The following is a 22,725-nucleotide window of genomic DNA, read 5'->3' as shown; positions in this document are numbered from 1 at the left end:
ACACTGACAAAGGACAAAACAAACAGGATCGATATTTGATTTTCACTTTGCAAGCATTGTACAATCGACAATGTACTGGAAATACATATACTGTCTGAATCTTAGCCGACAATGTCTTTCTTTCTCAGCATTGTTGTAGGACATCAGCCATTTCTCTGAAAATAGTTATTTGTTTCAAACTTTGAATAGAGCCACCACTACTGTTATTAGACATCTATTGTGTATGCCCACATAGAAAACTCAATGGTGTACACTTTGACATGAAGCGCAATATGAAATGGATGAAAATTGAATTCAAGAGGAATTGATTTCATTTTCAAAAAGTCTGGCACCTTTATCTGTCTCAGAACACTTTCAGTAACAAGATTATTTCCTTTAATCTTAATAATCAATTCAGTGAGGTGCTTCGTTCGCTTAAACTGACACAGAATAAGTAATTACTAAGGAAACAATCTCATGCAAAACAACATTACAGGCTTGTTGCAAAAACAATGAAAAAATAACTGGGACTTCTGATTCAAATAAATTGATTGTAGCCTTTCAATGTCAGAGAAGACAAAACACATTTGATATTGGCGATGCAGTGGTTTCAAAGATGATAGTTGAATGGATCTATAGCACCATCTAGTGATAAGTACTACAACTTGTCTGAAGTTACATCAGACCACTGCCAAGGTTGACTTAGATACACACAGTATCTCATGTTTTATATAGTACCGTGTATGTAAAAAAAAACATCTCCACAATAACTTCTTAATTTTCATGTGCACATACTGAGGGTTCCCAATAGGAAACAGCTGCCAGAAACTGTTTAGTCACACCTTTTATACTGTCCTAAACACTGAGTGATGGTTGGGGCTACATTTTTTATTTGATCATGGGAGATAACACAGAAAAAGGAATTAACATTAAGTTCTCTAAAACAGCATTCATTTCTCTCAGACCGCCAACTTAAAAAGCTACAATGGAATGTTTTATTCTAATAAAACACCTGTAGAACATATTTTAAAATAGAGCCTAAGAAACTGAGTTCCGTTCTTGTTAACTAGCTAATTTTACTCCAGTATCATTACCAATTTACTTTAAATAAATATTGAAGTCGATAACCACATGCTCAGACCTACTCCTGAACATATCACCTTCATATTTATCACGAGATTAAAATGTCATTATATTTGTCACATGCGCCAAATACAACAGGTGCAGACTTTACCATGAATTTCTTACTATGTTCTTAAATTGATCGCATACTGGCATCAGATCCTCCTAGGAAAAATCCAAAGACAGACCATTGAGTGTGATGAGATGATCGCAAAAGATATGAGATTGATTTGCCTTTAATCTATTGTTTATTATAATATTTGATAGCCAATTTTCAGATAAAAACTAATAACAGATAAATGAAAAAAAAAAAAAAGAATTTGAGAATGCAATAAAAAAAAAAAGTCATTTGTTCTGACTTGGCTCCTGAACATCGTTGTGGGTCAACTCAAAAAAATTGAGCTCTGAACTCCCAAATAGTCAAATAAAACCAACATTCCATTTCAGCTTGCTAAACTATGGATGCAGACACTATCTATACAGGGCTCTGAGATGAGGAGTGGTAGTGTGGGGTCCTGAGAGAGCAGCAGCAGGGCACTGAGCTGAAGGAGATCCCACTCCTCAGGCCAGTATGACAGTGTTTTCTGATCAGCGCTAATGCTTTCTGCTGTCTGTCCATGGTGGTCTAGAGGTGTTCTTCTCTCAGCGCCTGGGTGTGTTAGGGTGTGGAGGCAGACCACCTGATCAGACAGGAGACAGGAACATGATTGGATTAAATGTACAATAGTTTTGTGGATATTGACATGTTATAGAAATGCTACTGTTGTATTGTACTGTAATGTGTTGCTGACCCCTGCCTAAGACGACAAGAGGGAAAACTCTAGAACAAACGTTGGCCGTGCAGTCAACAATGTGCTTGGTGTTGAAGAACAGTGACAATTCAACATGTAGAAGCATTGGGAAATTAAAATAAGATAATGTCTGATGTTTTGTGGTCCGAGGCGATAGGACTGCCACCCGCTGCTTTTAAGTACACTCTGATGCTCTGGTCCAAGGCTCTTAGTGAGCCTAACCTAAGATGACACGTGAAGGGCATGAAATAGTAGAACAGTAAACCATGTGACTAACTTGGACAGGGGAGCAGCCCAGGCTGGGGTCCCATGTGAAGGCTCTTCAGTGATGGTGGGGCTCCTCTGGGGCCGTGTGGGGGCATGGGGCCACTCTGTGGAAGACCACGGGCGGAAGGGGGCCCTCGGGGGGGAGGGGGCCCATGGTGGTGTGGGGGTCCTCGAGGTAGTGGACCGTGGGGGCCATGAGTGGGACGATGAGGTAGCCCCTGTCCCTGGTGCATGGACAGCAGTGGAGGGGGCTTGGTCTTGGGGTATGAGCCTAAGAAAACAGATCAGAGAGACTCAACACTTACATATACAAGCATAGCCATAACAAGTGACTCATGAGTGATTGATTTTAACATTCCCATCTGATATCGATCCCATCTGCCCTGCAGAACATTTCTATTTTCGAGAATGGTAACTCACCTGGAGTCATGAGGGGGGTGACAGGTTGCTCTCCCATCCCAGGGGGTGGCTCTCTGCCATGAGGGCCTGAGGGGGTGGGTAGCAGCGGTGGAGGTTTACCTAAACCAGGAGGCAACATCTTCTTCCTCTCAGGCCGGGGGCCATCACCAGTCTCAGACGTGGCTGGGAAAGAGAAAACATTAGAACAACCCTTTATAGGAGTGTATAACATCCTAAAAATAGACAAATTATAACTCAGCATTGTCACTTTAGTATCTAAGAATGCTGTATTTCCATTAACAAATTGCAATGTATGGTGTAGTTAGAGACAACGAACAATCACATAAATTCTTAGAAAAAAAAGGAGATTTCATTTGCTGTCCTAAATAAAAAGCTTGTACTGTGCATAAAGACTATGGACACTATGGTTGTGTGGCTGCACCTTGCAGATGGTCCTGGCGGTTGCGAAGATACTCCGCGATGGTGCTCAGCTCCTCGGGGTACAGGTGAACTCCCTCGGCCAGGAAGAAGAGCAGCTGGCGGGTGTCAGAGGGCACAGCATGCCTCTCCACTTTCTCTCTCTCCAGGTAGTCATCCACCAGCTCGGCCGCCCGCGCCCCTGTTGCTGCAGGGTCCTTCTGCTGCGTCCGCTCCCCAAGCCCACGGCCATATTCCGCCATCACAAAGTCCATGGCATGGTCCTTGGGCATGTTGCGGTGGACTAGTAGAGGGGTTTGAAGGTTAAAAGTTAAGACATTATATAAGTTAATCATACAGGAGGTCTTGCTCTGATATGTCCCACTTCTTTCAGACAAGTTTATTTTGATATGGGGTTTTACTTTGGGGTTGAGTGAAAATGCAATGCCATTTGTGTTCAAAACAGTTCATATTGCATTTATATGTAATAATCAGTAATAAATTAACACATTTTAAACAATGTTTTTAATACATATACTTTGAATACTGGTATTATATATTTGATAAGGTGAATGTTACTTTGATGTACAGCAAATATGTATTTTTTGGTATGTTTTATGCATAAAAGTTGAAAAAGGTTAGTTATCCATTTGTGCATAAATACTAACTACACAGTATTATTTCACTATACAGATTTTGCATGACATGCAGTATCGCTTCAAGGATAACATTGTATGTGGATTAAGGAAAGGCATCTTTGAGGATCATTTGAGAGTTGAGGATTATGTACTTCAGTTCCAGAGAACATTTTTTATATGATATAGGTCCATAACCACACATGTGCTGAACAGGAAAAAGTTCATATTAAATAACAGTACAATAACAATTTTACTTATTAAATAGTATTTGTTGATAATATTTAAAGAAATACAAGCATATGGCCTGTTCATGATTTAGCTGTTATGATTTAGATACTACCATTATTGATATAAATGCCATAGGCTATATAATTTACATGATGTATCCACCTAGTAATAGCCCTACATGTCTAGGATAGGTCAAATTAAAGTAATACATCATTGAGACAAAAACATTTTTTGAACATCATTTGAAGCTGTAAAGTTGCTTGTTCACTGGTAAGTGGACGGTCTGGCCACCCTCAATGTACACAAACAGCTTCTTCCTGTTGCACGATTGGTTCTCGTTCTCAGAGGTACGAACAACAATACTGCTTCTTTCACAAAAAAATATATAAATTGTACTCATTTATTTCAGGTATTTTTAAGTCTTATTCCCCCGAAATCAAAATGATTTAAGTGATAATGCCTGAGAAGCCGTGGTTTGGAGGATATATCGGCATGGGTATTAAGCCTGATATAAAATGCTGCATAGTACACCTTTAAGAAACTATTCAATAGTAGTTTAAAAAGACATTAAAATGTAAAAAAAAAAATATATATATATAATACAATGTATTTTTTTTTTGTCATCTGCTAGTTTGACATTTCCTGAGGATTTATATCAAGCAATTAATACTTTTTCTAGTGTGACTGATACGTGCATACAGTACCAGTCAAAAGTTGACACACCTACTCATTCAAGTGGTTCTTTATTTGTACTATTTTCTACATTGTATAATAATAGTGAAGACATCAAAACTATGAAACACCGCATATGGAATCATATAGTATCCAACAAAGTGTTAAACAAATCTAAATATATTTTAAAGTAGCCATCCTTTGCCTTGATGAAAGCTTTGCACTCTTGGCATTCTCTCAATCAGCTTCACCTGGAATGCTTTTCCAACAGTCTTGAAGGAGTTCCCACATATGCTGAGCACTTGTTGGCAGCTTTTCCTTCACTCTGCGGTCCAACTAATCCCAAACCATCTCAATTGGGTTGAGGTTGGGTGATTGTGGAGGCCAGGTCATCTGATGCAGCACTCCATCGCTCTCCTTCTAGTTATATAGCCATTACACAACCTGGAGGTGTGATGGGTCAACATCCTATTGAAAAACAAATCATAGTCCCACTAAGCCCAAACCAGATGGGATGGTGTATCGCTGCAGAATGCTGTGGTAGCCATGCTGGTTGAGTGTGCCTTGAATTCTAAATAAATCACAGACCGTGTCACCAGCAAAGCACCGCCACATCATCACACCTCCTCCACGCTTCAAGGTGGGAACCACACATGCAGATATCATCCGTTCACCTACTCTGCATCTCAAAGACACGGCGGTTGGAACCAAAAATTTCAAATTTGGACTCATCAGACCAAAGGACAAATTTCCACCGGGCTAATGTCCACTGCTCTTGTTTCTTGGCCCAAGCAAGTCTCATCTCCTTATTGGTGTCCTTTAGTAGTGGTTTCTTTGCAGCAATTCGACCATGAAGGCCTGATTCACGCAATCTCCTCTGAACAGTTGATGCTGAGATGTGTCGGTTACTTGAACTCTGTGAAGCATTTATTTGGGCTGCAATTTCTGAGGCTGGTAACTAATGAGCTTATCCTCTGCAACAGAGGTAACTCTGGGTCTTCCTTATCTGTGGCGGTCTTCATGAGAGTTTCATCATAGCGCTTGATGGTTTTTGCGACTGCACGCGAAGAAACTTTAAAAGTTCTTGAAATATTCTGGATTGACTGACCTTCATATCTTCAAGTAATGACAGACTGTCGTTTCTCTTTGCTTATTGGAGCTGTTCTTGCCATAATATGGACTTGGTCTTTTACCAAATAGGGCTATCTTCTGTATATCCCCCTACCTTGTCACAACACAATTGATTGGCTCAAACGCATTAAGAAAGAAAGAAATTCCATAAATTAACAAGGCACACCTGTTCATTGAAATTAATTCCCGGTGACTACCTTATGAAGCTGGTTGAAATAATTCCAAGCGTGTGCAAAGCTGTCAAGGCAAAGGGTGGCTACTTTGAAGAATCTCAAATATATTTTGATTTGTTTCCCACTTTTTTGGTTACTACATTATTCCATATTTTTTTTCATAGTGGTCTTCACTATTATTATATAATGTAGAAAATAGTAAAAATTAACAAAAACCCTTGAATGAGTAGGTGTGTCCAAACTTTTGACAGGTACTGTATATATATGTCAGTATTATTTCAAACCTAAATTAATATTAAGTTTAATGTGAGAGCCTCTGATGAGTGGGTCAAATGTGAACTGCTGAGTACTCAACTACAGAATTAAACTAAAATCACCATAGGCCTAATATTATATATCACCCTTAAATTATCTAAATTAAAATAGGTTTTATCAGGAGTGTGAGACTTGGTATTGTTGCTCTTTCAGAGATACATTTTTAATTGTTTAGTTAGAAGGGGCCAGGTGACTGTGGGGGACTTACTTTTGAGTGATTCTGAAAATATGATTACTGTGCACGAGGACAGAGCTACGTTAGTCTGTTCGACGAGAATACATAAGGGGGAACCGTCGGAGCGGACATCTTGTAGGGCCCGGGTCAGGCCCGACTCCGCCTGCAGGTAAATCATTTCCACCGAGAGGCCACGGTCCTGCAAACAGTGGCCTATAGATTTGGGGTAATCCCTTTGAAAGAAGAGAAGAAAGCTGGTTATTGACTTCTGCACACAAACGAGGGGTGCGCAGGCATGTCGTGTGAGAGGAGAGCAGCACCGCTGTGCTGTGGCAGCATGTCCAGGCCTGGCTTCAATCAACCACAAAGACACCTCAACTGAATCACAACTCCTATCAAGGTGTAGTTAAGTGACCAGTGAAGAGCAGGATAACCTGGTATATCTATTAGGCTTGGGCGGTATACCGTATACTGGGGGTATTTGGAAAAAACCATGCGATATCAATACATTTGAATATTTGTAGGTACTGTTTTTGTTTGTTAATACCTGCAGTCAACTTGTACAATACTTTAGGAGATAAAGCAGAATGCGTTCATCATTTCACTTGTCACATTATGAAGCTTACCATACTTCCCCAGAAAAGTTGATCCAGTCATGTGTTTGTTTGTAAATAGCACAATGGGAGCTAGTGAGTCCATAGCTTTCTATATCGGTGAGTCTCTGTTGTGCATCACACGAGGTGAAGTTACACTTCTATGCAATTCACTAGTAAATGTTTGCCATCAGATATCTTATAAAAAGCTTTCTGTCAGTAGTCAGATCTCTGGATGAGTTCTGTACAGTTGCTGTTTTTCCCCTGTGCTTCCTAATAGCTTTTCTCCTGCGTTCTTCTCCCCTGTGCTCCGTGTACACATGCTGCTCTCCCTTCAGAAAAGCATGTATCACAACTTTGTTCATTTGAACAATGTATCTCATTCACTTTTGCTTGTAAATGTCAACACTCAACCGAAATTGACATTCTGTAGCTATGAGCAATGCTTGTACAACTGTGCTGGATTTGCAAATTAGTTTGTTCATTTTTTGCTCGTTAGCATATACTAAAAGCGTCTTATGTGATTTCGCTATTAGTTTGTGCATATTTTTAGTAGTCTGGTAACAGAGGCCCAATGGGCTTCTCTTGTGATTTTAGCACCCTCTTGTGTGCTATACCGGTAATACCGTAAATCACGGGATGAGAGAAGGGAAGGTATGGCAATATGAAAATCTGGATACCGCCCAAGCCTAATATCCATAGGCCTAATATTATAAAAATGTATGTGATAAGGTGATTAAATCCAGCCTGCTGTGAGTTCTTTCTGTTGATGTGCATTTTGTATTTAAATATGCTTATAAACATAAATAAATCTACAGTATTGAAAGAGCATGAACAGTATTGACCAGTGACAATCTTCATTGAACCTACAGTCACTACTGTGTGTGTAACATACAATATGTTGAGGAAGGTGGGACAGTGATGTCTCAAAGCCCACAACAGGTACACATCATAACACTTTTGATGAATGTTTAAAACGCTGCTTCAGTAAGAACACTACTGTCAATTAACACGGCACTTATTGAATTTCTCCACAAAACAGCATCTTTTGGCACCAGTTTTTAGTTTGTAGGTCTTTTCTTCTCAGAGAAAGTATCAGCAAAACGTTTAGGCAGGGGTGAGCATTTCAAAAGACGCAAGTTGAATGTGTCGTGTCCACAAGGGTCAAGATGAGCGTGAGTTAACAGTATAAAGATGGAAGTTGCATAGGTCATCCGGGTTTACATTATATAACACTGAGAAAACATAACTTTATAGCACACTATGAAGAAAAGGGAAAAAGATCAGCCGATAGTGTTATTATTACTACACAGGGCATTTTTTGGTAGGCTATATTCAAATGTAACATTGTTACATTTTATGTGAGTGTTGCAATAACACTTTTGAGCAGGGAATTGAATAGGTTTGCTAGGGGTAGACATGGCAAGTGTTTTATGGGGAGCATACAATCATTTAAAAATGGCAGCAATTCCATCCTGTTACTACTATTTACAGGTGTAAGTAGCTACCAAAGCAGTGCTAAAGCAGGCTACTTACAGTATGAAATTAAAACAAGTTAGCCTTTCATTGTAACAGAACTTATATTTTAAAAGGCAGAGTGAACCCATGGAGGTCAATGGACCTTCAGTCTCTTCGATTGCTGCAAGAACTGGACAACTTCTACATTTTCTTCAGAGATGGATATAAAAGCTTCATTCCGTTTCATGAGTTTGGATGGCTAACTCATCTATCCCATTTCATGAAATATATGAACGGGTGAAAAGTAGAGTTAAATACGCATGTATTACATGACATGTATTACGTGACACATTCCAGAAAAGTGTGTACAATATTCACTGTCAGACCGATGATGATCAGATTAAGAATTGAGAGTGCACTTTGAACACAACAAAAAGTGATGTTCTCCAAGATGTTTTTAGTTTTCATAACACATTGTGTTATGTTTCTGTTGATTGTTCTGTAGTGTCTGTGGTGAATGTCTGGATTCATGTTTTTGATGGTTATGTCAAGAATCAACCAAATATGTATCTTCAACAAATCAAGTTGGCATATTATGGTATATCGAACAATCCCTAATAGAGTTAGTCAAGTTTAATTAACTGGGCGCAATTTGAACGAAAATCTGGCTTCACAGGAGATGTTGATATGGCAAATCTCCTTTAAGCCGAGGATGGTGCAATTCATATTTTTTTAAGCAGAGAGAGTTTGAATTTCTGCATGTGAAGAAACTCATTTATAAGTGATTGCAAGGAAAACAAAAACTACTATTGGTCTTAGGGGGGGGGGGGGGGGGGGGGGGGGGGACTGATTCATAAAACAGGGGGGCAGTTTTCTACAAGTAGATTTAAAAAAAAAAATGTCAGCCAACCTGGAGAGACAGACATGAGTAGTATGGAAGTTTATGCAAGTGTGTAAGAAACAAACAAAAAAAGAACAGTAGTAGCATTTGGCCCGTTTAGATAAGCTAAAACAATAGTTTTACATTTACCTTTCATAATTTTCATAATTGACTTCAGTTTAGTTTTTCCAGGTTGTTGCCATTCATACATAGTTCTTCTTGGCGATTACAGTTAAATTCCCACACAAGTCATCCCCAACAGGTGTATGGGTATTTTAATTCCTTTTCAGACACAACCACCACAGTTGCTGAATTCTCCATCCTCACTCCTGGAGAAACACACATGCACCTCCCCTTACAAGGGCATAGAAAATATTGCCGAAAGGAAAATCCAAAACGCATAAATACCCTATTTTCTTAAAGGTGAGCTACTCACGTGCTCTGGTTGCTCACAGACAGAACCACACAGTCGGCAGGTGTCTTCTCCTGGAGTTGCTTATAGAACCGCTGGTAGAGGGCGCTACGTTTGTCAGCTGCATTGTAAACTTTGGGAGAAGCTGAGAAGGGAGAGAATACATTTTCTAAACAGGTCGTTGGCAAATAAATGTATTTAGTTGACAGACCACATAAGAGAAATGTGATCTTACCATTTTGTTGATGTTGATATCCTTCATAGTCCATGTTGTTACCGGAGTAGTCATGGTGTTGGTCTAACTCCTCGTAACTGAAAGTAACACAGACATTCATGCATGAAGTGGCTTTCACAATGGCAAAGACATATGCACCATATTAGTACAGGCCTACTGTATGACTTCAGAGATTAACATGTCATGCTGTGCTCTTTCAGTAAAAATAGCTCCCCCGTAAAACAAAAACCTCACTAGGCTTTGTAGCATTTGTTCACCCCTTTCTCCACCCTACACACAGGTGTGCCTACTTTATTCTTCAGATGGAGCGGACATCATAACAAGTATTTGACATTAGCAGATTATGGTACATATTCACAAACCATTTGATTGCATGTTTTGACACGCCACCTCACCACACAGCATCATGACCTTCAAACTAGCCTTTTTAGAATACTAGAGTGAAATACTTACACACCAACATGCAGGCTCAGCATTCCCTCACTGTCCCATTAAAATTCAGAATGTTGAAACAAACTTCATTTCAACTTACTTTACCGGTTGTCTGCCGATTTTGTCCCCATGTCGGAGGTAAATTGGATACAAAATATCCACAGGGAACTGTTATCAACCAGACCTTCAGTACGTTGGTCTGTATAGTTTGTATTTCTGTTTTTTATTTTCAATAATGATGCAATTCGCAGGTGACAAACACTTGCACAATATGGCCAATATTGCTAGAAAAGTGCTTTGGTCAACGACATTCAGATTTGTTTACATATTGTGCATCACATGCAATGCGTCAACAGATTGAAAATACAAGTGACAGAAACTACCGGCAATGTAGGGTAAACAACACTTTCCTGTGGATACCCTAACTCCACCTACCGCCAGACGGACCAGCAGCATGCACAACCAGTAATGGAAGTGTAAATATTGTTTATTCAACATTCTGCTTGTAGAGACTATCGTGTCTTATTATTATTATTTTTTTACAGAGACTTGTTTCAGACTGATATCCGCGGAACTAGCCAACTACACTCCACAATTTATGATGGAGTTGAGCGGCAACTAGTGTGGTTGGACTGGAGCTCCGACATCAGACAAAACGAAGTAAATAAAAAGAAAATAGCCTGCATTTACACGTCCTGTAGAGTTGAGTTTAGTCCACTACCCTCAAAACCTGCCATGAACATTTATCAACAGTCAATCAAGGAACTTAGGGTGTGTTCGTAAATTCACTCTGGCTATCTAATCTGATTTCAGAGCAGTCTCGTCTAAGTCTGTCAGAGCGCAGATTAACTAATCAATTTACGAACGTACAAGACCGTCGAATATAACCGGTGTCAGTAAAAGTCAGAAACAAAAAGGAAATAAATTGTTGTTAGCAGCACAGTTAGTCACCAACGCTCTAGTTAACATGAAAACAGCCTAACCAGCTTGGCTAGGGCGAGTAAAATGGTCAGGGTGAGGTGTTCTCTCATTTGTGTATGAACATAGCTAGCAAGCTAGACAACTTTAGCCAGTTAGCTTGGGTGCTTGACTGCCGTTGTGAGGTCAGAAAACTCGGATCAACCCTACTCCCCCGTCAGAGCGTCGAGTGTGCACTGGGAACACTCCGAGAGTGAAACACTCAATTTACAAACAGAGAATCTGACAACATTCTGAATTTACAAAAACGCCCAGAGCGTACTCTAGCACTCCAGAGTAAAATTAACAAAGCCACCCTTTGTTAGCTGCAATGTTAACTACCTCTCAGAATCCTTGTGGTCGTCGGTCCGGTCTTCTCTCACGGGGTATGGTGCTGGTCTTCGAAAAGGCCGAAGAGGTTTAACACTGCTGAAGGAGATTTAGAGTTAGCCAGCTATTAGCATCACAGCAATAAGTACGTGAGCGGAGCAAGGAATGGAGATTGACCCATTTGACTGGAGCGCAGAGCGAGTTTCCCCCCCAAAGGCTGGAGCGTCGGACTTCTCGCCTCTCCAGTACTGTTCACTTCACAAGCTCAGGGCATGCCTGGCCCAGAATGCATTTGTAGGCCACTTGTGTGCCGTTACAGCCCCATGCTTTAGCTACTGTCATGGAGTTCGCTAAATATATTCATAAAGAAACAGGCGCAACACAGGTGCAAAATCAAGGTGACTTAGAAAGATGAGAAGGACCAAGAGTGGGAGTGCGGTGATGCAGTGTCACCAACTAAAGAATCATTGTGGAATCTGAAAATACATATCCTGAAAGCATGATGTGAACTATGTGCACATGCTAACATGAAAAAAAGATGGGTAGCTGGCTGTGTCATTGTAGCAAAGTATTTATAAATAAAAAATGTGATCTCTTTAAAGTTTAGCTCATTTTCATTCTATTATCTATACAATAGGCAATCATTGATTTTAGACCCAATAGGCCTGACATATTACCTCTTTCAATGAGCTTTGCATTTTGATAGGGCCATTTTGCCTAAAAAAAAAAACTTCAGGCCTAGCTAGCTAGCTAGATATATATATTTTTTTAAATTAAAAATAAATAAATAAATAAAAACTCTCCATCCCTGCCCAGCTAGAGTGGCCTGAAGGGTGTTTAGCATCCCCAGTGGCTCTACAAGCGCAAAGAGAGTATTCTCCGCTGCCTGCTCACCAGGCACCATTGCATGAGCCTGAAGCCATAGACGCTGGCCAAACTCGTGTTTCTAAAAGTGAATTCAAAGGCACTGTAGACAGCCTAGTTAGGCATTTTTCATTAGAATTCTCTTTAATTCTACTTATACAACGGTGGGTCTAATCCTGAATGCTGATGGGTTAAAACTGCATTTCAGCCGGTGTCTATTCCACAAGTAACCACCAGCTAAATCTGACATAAAAATTCCTATTTACTCTGTTCCATTTGACTGTGCAATCCACTGTCTCATCAGCCCAGCAATTTATAAACTTGATCTCCACTATATAAACATCTAGACATTGTCACATTTCTTTAGACTAACATTTAGTTTAACAGCAGAGATGTATATAAATCTTGCTGTGTCTCTGTCCCATGTGTACCGAGTAGGGATGCACGATATATCGGTGAACATATCGGAATCGGCCGAAATTAGCAAAAAAATGCCAACATCGGTATCGGGCGATGTCTATACCTATATAACCTATATAACGTGACGTATTGACGTATTGACACCATGGAAAATGTTGCACTATACATGCAACACAGCATTCCTAAACTAGCCCATAATGTCTGCTGTGTGGATATAGCAGTCATTTGAAAGAGTAACAAAAAGGCTAAATCCATTAAAGCCAAGATAATGGAATTCATTTCCCTTGACAATCAACCGCTCTCTGTCGTTGGCTTTCGCCGACTGGTCGAGCACTGGTACACACTACCAAGTGGGCTACTTTTCAGATGTTGCCCTACCGGAGTTACACAGTAATGGTGTCACTGCCATTAGCTTCACGACATACATACTATGGAACATTGTCTGGGTCTTTGCGTGTCAAAAAAGATACAGTAGCACTGTCAAAGCTGTACAAAAAAAAGTATGCAAAGATGTAAACACCGGCCACGAACGACGTGTTTACAATACTGCGTCAATAATAAAGCATCATTTGTTCAACCACAACTTCTGGGGTAGCTAGCTTTAGCTTGGTACCTAGCTAGCACCAATACAACCTGACAGAAAACAATGACCAGTAGAACCTGCAGTCATTTTCATTATTCTTAGCAACGATTTAGGAATCCTTGTGAGTAAGTATTAGCTCGGTTGCCACTTGTTGTTCGCCTATTGAAATTGAACTTCAGTTTATGAAAATAAATAGCTAGTCAGCAACTTAACCCTGATGCCCAAAGCTAACATTATAATCAGCCAGCTAGCTTCATCTGGCTAGTGAGGCTCGATGTACCAGTTTACGTGTTGTGAAAATAGCCACAATAAGGATTAGGCACAATAGTGGAATTTGCGGTTTGCCTTCAAAATAAAAGTACCTCTTTGAAAGTGATGCAGAAGGTTACAATTGGTGGAATCATACCATATTTAGACTAGATAATGTTAAAGAAGGTTGGAATGTGAAGCAATGAAATAGGGTATTAGTCTACTAGGTGACACACACAGAACACAACTGTGAAGAGTTTACGTAAATATTAGCGTTGTAGTTCTTTTCGTGGGACATCACACCCCAGTCAACCTATTGTGTCTATTGACATTCATTTTGCACTGTACAGTTTTACCTAAGAGTTGAGGATCAATGAAATGGGGTATCAGTCTACTCAACACCCAATATATTTTTCCCCAACGTCCTTAGAGTTATCAGACTCAAAAACATCCACGCAGTATTGGTTTTCCTCTGGAATAGTGTTCAATACACATAGATTGATAATAAATGTGGCTCAATTCACAGATGTTTCAGAGTCCCGCAATAAGAGCTACGACACTAATTCTCTGGGTGTCACGGAGTAGACTGATACCTATGGATTGTGGATCAATGACAGACTGTACAGTGAAATAAATATGTCCCCAGTGCAATTCTAAAGTATAATACATCCAGGGTGATTTCAACAGATTTTTTGTCAAATTAACAAATGATTGTCTTTTGTTGATTTTATAACATTCCAAACTTGTTTAGCATGGCTTATTCAATTATGGCATAATTCTACTATTTGTATTAATTTGCATCACTGTCAATGACATACGTATATTTTGAAGGCTAACTGCAAAGACCACTATTGTGGCTAATACTTATTGTGGCTAGCTTCTAAGAAGTGTCTTATAATTTAGGGTTATTTTAGATGATGACACCTAGCTATATTGTTAGCTAGCTAACTACTACTGAAACAGATTACGTTTTGCTATCTTTTTGGGGAAGGACATTGTTTGCATCCATGAGCTAGATAGCTTATATTAAAAAAAAACATGTTAATGGCCAGCACTGTAGGTGCGCGCGAGACAACTTTACCAGCATCATAACATTCTTATCGACGAATCGTTATAACATATGAAACACCAGTGTGTAATAACTACGTAAAAAAAATAAACAATCAATTTGTAATAACTACATAAAAAAATGATGAACGCGTTAAATGATTATGTGATCGTAATGTTCCTGCCAGTCTAGTGTGTCGGACTCGCAAATGAAACAAAATAGTTAAATAGGCTAATATAGCCTACATTCATTTTCGTTCCTTCTTAGGCTACCTGTCCGGCTATACTGTTTAACAAAACATGTACAGTAGCAAGACTATTTGAAATGATCAACGCTTCTAAAGTCACCCTTTCATGTTTATTAAAATACATTCATTGAAATCAAATGGGTTGGTTTCAATACTTCAAAACCGAATGTTAGGTCCATGTAGCCACACAAATAGATGGGGGTTGGTTAAATTGTGATTTCAATTTTAAGAGCGAATTTGGCGCGGCAATATTCCCCCCCCCCCCCCTCCTCCTGTGCAAGAGCAGTTTTTAGCAGTGTCGCTGGAGAGTACGTGGAGTGCCGTAGGAAAACGATTTCCGACCGCTCAACTCTGCTCACATACTCTGAACATCTAACGTTAGCCATTCCTTTGTGGATAGCTGCGTTAGCTAGCTAAGCTAAAAACGTTACACACACCCACCCACAATACAATAGTTATCCGGTTAATTGGCTAGCTAGTTAGGCTCCAGATATGACTTCTGCTATAGGTAGTTTCATATCTAGCTAGTTAGCTAGCTAATCAGGCAAGAATGAGGCTGATTCAAGCTACGCTAGCTAGCCACTTACCCTCCATTTGGGTTGGGTTGAGGCCGTCTGCCGCCTGGTGCCCACGACGACATTGCACTTTCGTCAAGTGGGAATACCTCTAAATAAACCGTGGAAAATAATAAGTATTTGGCCAAACAGACGAATGATGGCTTGCTAGCTAACAGTGCGCCCTAACGTAGGTTAAATAACCAGGCCGTATTTGAAAGGATCAAAACCGCAATGTATCATGTGGTACATTCGGACTGATCTACAAATAATAATGAATCGTTATTTACAACGCAAAGTGATTTATAAATCAGTCAATGGGTAGTCGTGTTGATGCTCTCGAACACAGCCACAGGCTTCTTCTTTAAATTTGAATTGGCAGATCGCAACCAACTGAAAGCTGCATACATCACCACCTACTGCACTGGAGTGTGAGACCGGTCACGGCCTCGTAAGTCATCATGCCCTGTGTTTCCCGTCTACTGATCTGGAGTGTGAATTCTTTACACTTTGTGACACAAAAAGGGAAGGAAAAATGACTGGAAACGGGCTCCTGTGCTCTCAAGTGGTCTAAGGCACTGCATCTCAGTGCAAGCGGTGTCACTACAGTCCCTGGTTCGAATCCAGGCTGTATCACATCTGGATGTGATTGGGAGTCTCACAGGGCAGCGCACAATTGGCCCAGCGTCGTCTGGGTTTGGCCGGGGTAGACTGTCATTGTAAATAAGAATTTGTTCTTAACTGACTTGCCTAGTTAAATAAAGGTTAAATAAAACACACACACATATATATATGTATATATATATATATTTATATATTGAAAAAGGGAAGAAACATTGCCCTACCAACTAACATAGACCCATTACCTCACCACTATTCCACTACTTGGCCCTATCGGATCCTCAACCTGCCATTCTCTCCTTGGACACTTCTGATCTCCAGCACTATGCACCATGGATACCCCTACAGTTAACACACAACTTTTCCCACTGATACTACACATTCCTCTGTCTCATGCGCTCCTGCACAATTCTCACATCTAGGAATTTCCCTCCTACACACTATTGCAACATGACCATAAGCTTGGCACCTAAAATACCGTAATGGGTTCGGGACAAAAGCTCTCACAGGATAACTGACACATCATAACTTGACCTTGTCGGATAAAGACTCTGCATCCAAACTCAGCAGGACAGACAGCATCTTCTCTGCTTCACCACGCTCTCCACCGAGTCTGTGTCACTGGGAATCTTAAAAGAAACCGTCAGAGAGGAATAGGCGAAGCAAGATGACTGGGCCCAACATCTTCTCCAGTAGGTGTTGCTTTTTCATGTTTTTCACTCACCAAGCGAGGAGTTTTTGACATTATCGATTATAGTCTTCTGATAGAAACACATATATATTATGGCTTTACACCCTCCGCTATATTGTGGATAAGGAGTTACCGGTTTAACAGAACACAGAAGGTGTACTTTCATAGAAGCCTCTCCAACATAATCCAGGTAGAATCAGGAATTCTCCAGGGCAGCTATCTAGGCCCCATATTTTTTTCAATCTTTACTTATGGCATGCCACTGGCCTTGTGTAAAGCCAGAGTGGCTATATAAGAGGATGACTCAAAACTATACATGTCAGCTACTACAGCGAGTGAAATCACTGCAACGCTTAAGAGGTTTTAAACTACTATCACACAGCTCGGACACCCATGCATACCAAATAAGACATAACCAAAGGTTTATTCACAATCCCCAAGTCAAGAACAGACTATGGGAGGCCCACAGTACTACATAGAGCTATGGCTACATGGAACTCTATTCCACATCAGGGATAAAAATACACCCTATGGAACAGCGAGGACTGTGAAGAGACACATACAAGCAGAGACACACATGCACATGATAAGACACGCAATCTACACACACGTGCACATGGATGTTGTATTGTAAATATGTGGTGGTGGCCTGAGGGAATGCACTGAATGTGTTGGGCAAGGTGTTATGAAATGTAATGTCATATAGTATTTTAAACTGTATGTAACTGTCTTATGTTGCTGGACCCCAGGAAGAGCAGCAGCTCAGGGTTCCATAATAAATACAAATGAGAGTGTTGAATTTGGTTAACAAAAAATAAAATGGCTTACGTGTGGCTTATTTGATTGAATACAGGTTTCATCATGATTAGGTCGCACAGTCATGGGGCATTTATCTATGCATCAATCTATCTATTCATCCATCCATCCATCCATCCATCCAGATATTGTTATAATAACCATCATATCAAAGTAAACTTGGAGTCATGCGAAGACATGTTGTGTGGTCCTCCCACTATGACCGGTCAGGAAAGTATGCAGTTTATTAGACTACAGACAAAATAAATCATGATGAACTTCACAGGGTGGTGAAAGTGCAAAGTGATGTGCTTGATGCTCCTTTCCAATAAATGTCTAGGGTCTTATTCTGGTGACATGATAATCAATGCCAGGTCAATGGCGTAGAAGCTTCTTGGGACTACCAGCCATCTCCTGAGGAAGTTGTTAATGTTCTTCTCGAGAGCCTCCATGGTTGAAAGCTTAACCTCATAGGCAAATAGTGGCAAGTTGAGTCATCAAGAAGTTGATGTCATCTAAAGGTTGACTTGCAAGAGCATCTCTTTCACACTCTCTTTGTCGTTGAGGCTCCTCTCTGACAGTGGGGATGGTCTCCTCTCTGATCTTAATAGATCGTTTACCGTTCCTGGACATGCCTCTTTTTCAGTTCTAGGTTTCTGGATTTTGTAGGCTTGAACACCATTCTGGCCCAATTGGTGAGCTCTACCAGATCTTCCGGAATCCATCTGCCTCCTGGAACGGACTTTTCTGCTCTGATTGGAGCCTGCTGGATGCCGCTTGCCAGTACTACACCCCTTCTTAGCATCTCTGCTGATTTGACAAGGAGTTTCATCACTGCAGAAAACAGAGTAACTGAGATGCACCCGGTGACATTGTCTACCTCCAGCCTTTGCCATGTGGTGGTGAAGTCTCCACTTATGAAGCGCATCTTTAAGATGTCAAAGTAGCACTGGAGGAGCTTCTGCAATCTCACAAGAACATGGTGGGTTTGGGTGTGGTTTCCACCAGATTGTGGGGTATGGTTACGTAGGCATTGGTTAGGTCTAGCCACAGGACTGCCAGATCTCCTTGCTTACGTGTGTTCAAGGCAGCCGGACACTCCTGGAACTCCACCCTTTTGTACTGAGGTGTCAATGTAGTTCTTGTCCAACATGAATGTTGTCAGCCTCTTTGCAAGAATTCCAAAGAAGATTTTATCTTCCACATTGAGGAGTGAGATGGTTTGGAATTGCTTGATGTTTGTGGAGTTTTCTTCTTTTGGAATGAAACACCCCTCAGCATCTGGCCATCTTTCTGCAAGATAATATTTTCTCCAAGCCACTTTCAGCAGCCTCCAGAGTCTCCTCTTGAGCCTCTCACAGTATTTTAACACCTTGTATGGAATACCATTAGGCCCGGGCACTGATCTTCCTCTGGCCTTCTTGAGAAAGTAATTTACCTCCTGCCAGATGGGTTACGACACCTCAAAGGGGATGGTGGGCTCATCTGGTTTGATGAGTTTTGCCATCTCCTCTAGCTCGTCCTCACATCTGAGGTCGCTGTGGACTCCACAAATGTGCTCCTCCACCTCTTTCTTTATTGCTTTCAGTTCTCCTGATCTTTTGTCACCCCAGGAGTTTTGAGAGATATTGGGAGGATCTTTGTGGAAATCAATGCTCTCCTTCATCTGCCTCCTTCTGTCCCTGCCATGATACTCACCTCGGCACAAGCTTTTCATGTGCAAGTAACAAGGTCTTAATATCAGGTATCCTTCAACGCTGGTTTCTCATCCTCCCTTGCTTTGTAAAAAGCCTTCTTCTGCCTCCGCAGGTCACCACTTAGGGTGGTTATCTCCTTCAGATGTCTGTTTTCTGAATAGTTTTTCATCTTAAATATATTTTGATGTATTTTTCATTTTACCTTTGCTGTTGATTTGCATTTGTGTCTGGTTACAATAAAATCAAATAAAAATAAACATTTTTTTCTCTTCTGTTCGTTGACACCTCTCGGAGCTCCGAGAGCTTCTCGTGCACGTCCTCTGTCTGTGTGAGGCGCACACCCATTTTTTCATCCTTTTATCAATTTATTATTTTGTTTATTAATTCATCAGATCTTAGTTGTTGTTTGAATTGGAAAGGCCGGTGTGGTTTTGATGGTATTATTCTGATGTTTCTTTAGCCTCTCTCTTGGGTAAAAGAGGGTTCAACCAGTTAATTTGGGTACCCCTGCTCTGGTGGCTAAGATTTAGCCCAGGTAGTGAGTGGCACAAGATATTTCTACCTGACTTTGCCAGTGTACTGTAAACTCTGAAGGGAAGAGTACAATATCTGTAGGCTATGGGGGTAGGCGTTGTTTCACGGACTAGACCTACCCGTAGCCCATTTCCCAAGGCCAAATCCTGATTTTGGATTTTTTTATTTGATTCTGATTTCTTTGGAGAAATTCATGACACAGCGGTTGCATTAAGGAGAGGTATATCTATAATTCCATGTGTATAACTTGTATTATCATCTACATTTATGATGAGTATTTATGTTGAAACGATGTGGCTATGCAAAATCACTTGATGTTTTTGGAACTAGTGAATCTAATGGGCCAATGTAGACTCTGATTTTTTAATATAAATATGAACTTTATCAAACAAAACATGCATGTATTGTGTAACATGAATTCCTATGAGTGTCATCTGATGAAGATAATTCAAGGTTAGTGATTCATTTTCTTTTTCTTTTTGTGAATGCCATATTTTGCTGGAAAATGGCTGTGCTTATTGTGGTTTGGTGGAGACCTAACATAATCGTTTGTAGAGCTTTCGCTGAAAAGCCTATTTGAAATCGGACACTTTGGTGGGATTAACAATGAGAATAGCTTTAAAATGATATAATATGTTTTAGGAATTGTAATTATGAGATTTCTGTGGTTTGAATTTGGCGCCCTCTATTTTCACTGGTAGCTGTCATATCGATCCCGTTACCGGGATTGCAGCCATAACAAGTTTTAAGAACAAATTCTTATTTACAATGACGGGTCAGGTGGCAAAAATGCTGGAGATTCAAATCAAATTTATATTTGATTTGTCACATGCGCCAAATACAGCAGGTGTAGACCTTACAGTGAAATACTTACTTACATGCCCTTAACCAACAAGATTTAAGAAGTTAAGAAAAATAAATGGTTAATTAAAAATGAGATAAAAAATAGAAAATAGAAAATAAAATAAATAATTAAACAGCAGCAGAAAAATAACAATCTAGGCTAAAAACAGGGGGTACCGGTATAGAGTCAGCGTGCGGGGGCACCGGTTAGTCGATGGTAATTGAGGTGATATGTACATGTAGGTAGAGAACCTGTTAATGCTGCGAATTTTCGCAGCTTTTTGTTAAAAATCGTGCAACATTTCAAAGTCCTGCTACTCATGCCAGGAATATAGTATATGCATATGATAAGTATGTGTGTATAGAAAACACTCTGAAGTCTCTAAAACTGGTAAAATCGTGTCTGTGGCTATAACAGAGCGTGTTTAGGAGTAAAAATCCCAGGGAAAACTGTTCACCAAAAACACACAAAAAAAATGCATCCGCCAGTCTTTGAATTGTCTAAGGCGAAAGAAAATAGATCCGGTTCCGTTTACAACGCCTACAGCTTCCACACGATGTCGCCAATACTGGCATTTCTTTGTACATTTATCCTTGGTGTGATGACGTATAGGCACTTCCTGTCTTGGGGTGCACCCAGGAAATTATGAAAGTTAAAAAAATGGACGATGATTTCAAGACTTGCTGCTATCGAATACAGATCGCCCCGTGATCAATTTGATCGATTATTAACGTTTATTAATACCTAAAGTTGGTTTACAAAAGTCGTTTGAAGTGATTTGTAAAAGTTTATAGGCAACTTTGTTAATTTTAAAAGTGATGTTGCGTCGTGTAAAGCTGCATTTTCCTTGGATCAGACGGCCTTTATAGATGGACATTTTTGGCATACTTTGACGGATTTAATCGGGAAAAAGACCCAATTGTGATGTTTATGGGACATATAGTAGTGCCAATAGAGAAGCTCGTCAAAGGTAATGAATGTTTTATATTTTATTTCTGCGTTTTGTGTAGCGCCGGCTACCGCAAAATCTGTTGTTTAGGTGACGTTTTGGTATTTTGGGGGGGGGTGCATGCTATCAGATAATAGCTTCTCATGCTTTCGCCGAAAAGCATTTTACAAATCTGACTTGGTGGCTAGATTCACAACGAGTGTAGCTTTAATTCAGTACCTTGCATGTGTGTTTTAATGAAAGTTTGAGATTTATCGAGTACTATACTATAGTACTATAGGTGGCGCTCTGAAATTTCCGCTGAGGTGTTCCTGTGCAGGAACCACGTCGGTAAGAAGAGTGACTATGCATAGATTATAAACAGAAAGTAGCACCAGCATTAAAAAAGAGGCGTCTGGGTAGCCCTTTGATTAGCTGTTCAGGAGTCTTATGGCTTGGGGGTAGAAGCTGTTAAAACCTGGGGTTAGGGGTCAGTATTTTGATGTTTGGATGAAAAATGTACCCAAAGTAACTGCCTATTTCTCAGGCCCAGAATCTAAAATATGCATATAATTGTCAGATTAGGATAGAAAACACTCTAAAGTTTCCAAAACTGTCAAAATATTGTCCGTGAGTATAACAGAACTGATATTGCTGTCGAAAACCTGAGGAAAATCAAACCAGGAAGTGGCCTCTATTTTGAAACCTCCATGTTCCATAGCCTGCCTTCGCTCCATTTAAAGGGATATCAACCAGATTTCCAGATTTTTATTTTGAAAATTAGTGAGAAAGATCCCATCGAATCATTGTATGGCTGGGAGCCAGCAGCGTTTTGTATGCGCAACAGCTTGGAGCAGCCATTTTCTCTCTCTCTCCTAAAGAAGAAGCTACATTCCCGGTTGATATATTATCGATTACACAGTATATTGTAAAAACAACCAGAGGATTGATTATAAAAAATGTTTGAAATGTTTCTACGAACATTACGGATACTATTTGGAATTTTCGTCTGTGATGTCTTGACCGCTCAAGCCTGTGGATTTCTG

At 40.2% G+C, this 22,725-nt stretch overlaps 1 protein-coding gene across 2 annotated transcripts; it reads right to left on the bottom strand.

Annotated features, from left to right (window-relative positions):
• Positions 1 to 50: 50 nt before the first annotated feature.
• On the bottom strand, positions 51 to 15,858 carry si:ch211-216l23.2 (uncharacterized protein LOC565061 homolog). 2 transcript variants are annotated; one of them, XM_021597033.2, is made up of 9 exons: positions 15,603 to 15,858; positions 11,617 to 11,703; positions 9,886 to 9,962; positions 9,675 to 9,795; positions 6,341 to 6,540; positions 3,001 to 3,279; positions 2,580 to 2,741; positions 2,170 to 2,430; positions 51 to 1,781 (listed from the first exon to the last, which is right to left on the bottom strand). In XM_021597033.2, exons 1-9 carry the CDS (start codon positions 15,653 to 15,655, stop codon positions 1,744 to 1,746), a joined length of 1,278 nt encoding a protein of 425 aa, XP_021452708.2. In that variant the 5' UTR covers positions 15,656 to 15,858; the 3' UTR covers positions 51 to 1,743. The 2 variants fall into 2 exon arrangements, with proteins under 2 accessions (XP_021452708.2, XP_021452717.2); XM_021597042.2 differs by having other exon boundaries at positions 11,617 to 11,700; positions 15,603 to 15,856.
• Positions 15,859 to 22,725: the final 6,867 nt, after the last annotated feature.

This window comes from Oncorhynchus mykiss, chromosome 1 (genome assembly GCF_013265735.2).
Source record: "Oncorhynchus mykiss isolate Arlee chromosome 1, USDA_OmykA_1.1, whole genome shotgun sequence".
Lineage (NCBI taxonomy): Eukaryota > Metazoa > Chordata > Actinopteri > Salmoniformes > Salmonidae > Oncorhynchus > Oncorhynchus mykiss.
This window is presented reverse-complemented; position numbering and strand designations above follow the sequence as displayed.

Coding starts and splice junctions, on each gene's coding strand:
- si:ch211-216l23.2 (XM_021597033.2), bottom strand. CDS start 15,655: ATGTCGTCGTGGGCACCAGGCGGCAGACGGCCTCAACCCAACCCAAAT. Junction 6,541..9,674: donor TCTGTGAGCAACCAGAGCAC/GTGAGTAGCTCA, acceptor CTTCTTTCAAAG/GGATTACCCCAAATCTATAG. Junction 2,742..3,000: donor CCGCCAGGACCATCTGCAAG/GTGCAGCCACAC, acceptor TCTCTTTCCCAG/CCACGTCTGAGACTGGTGAT.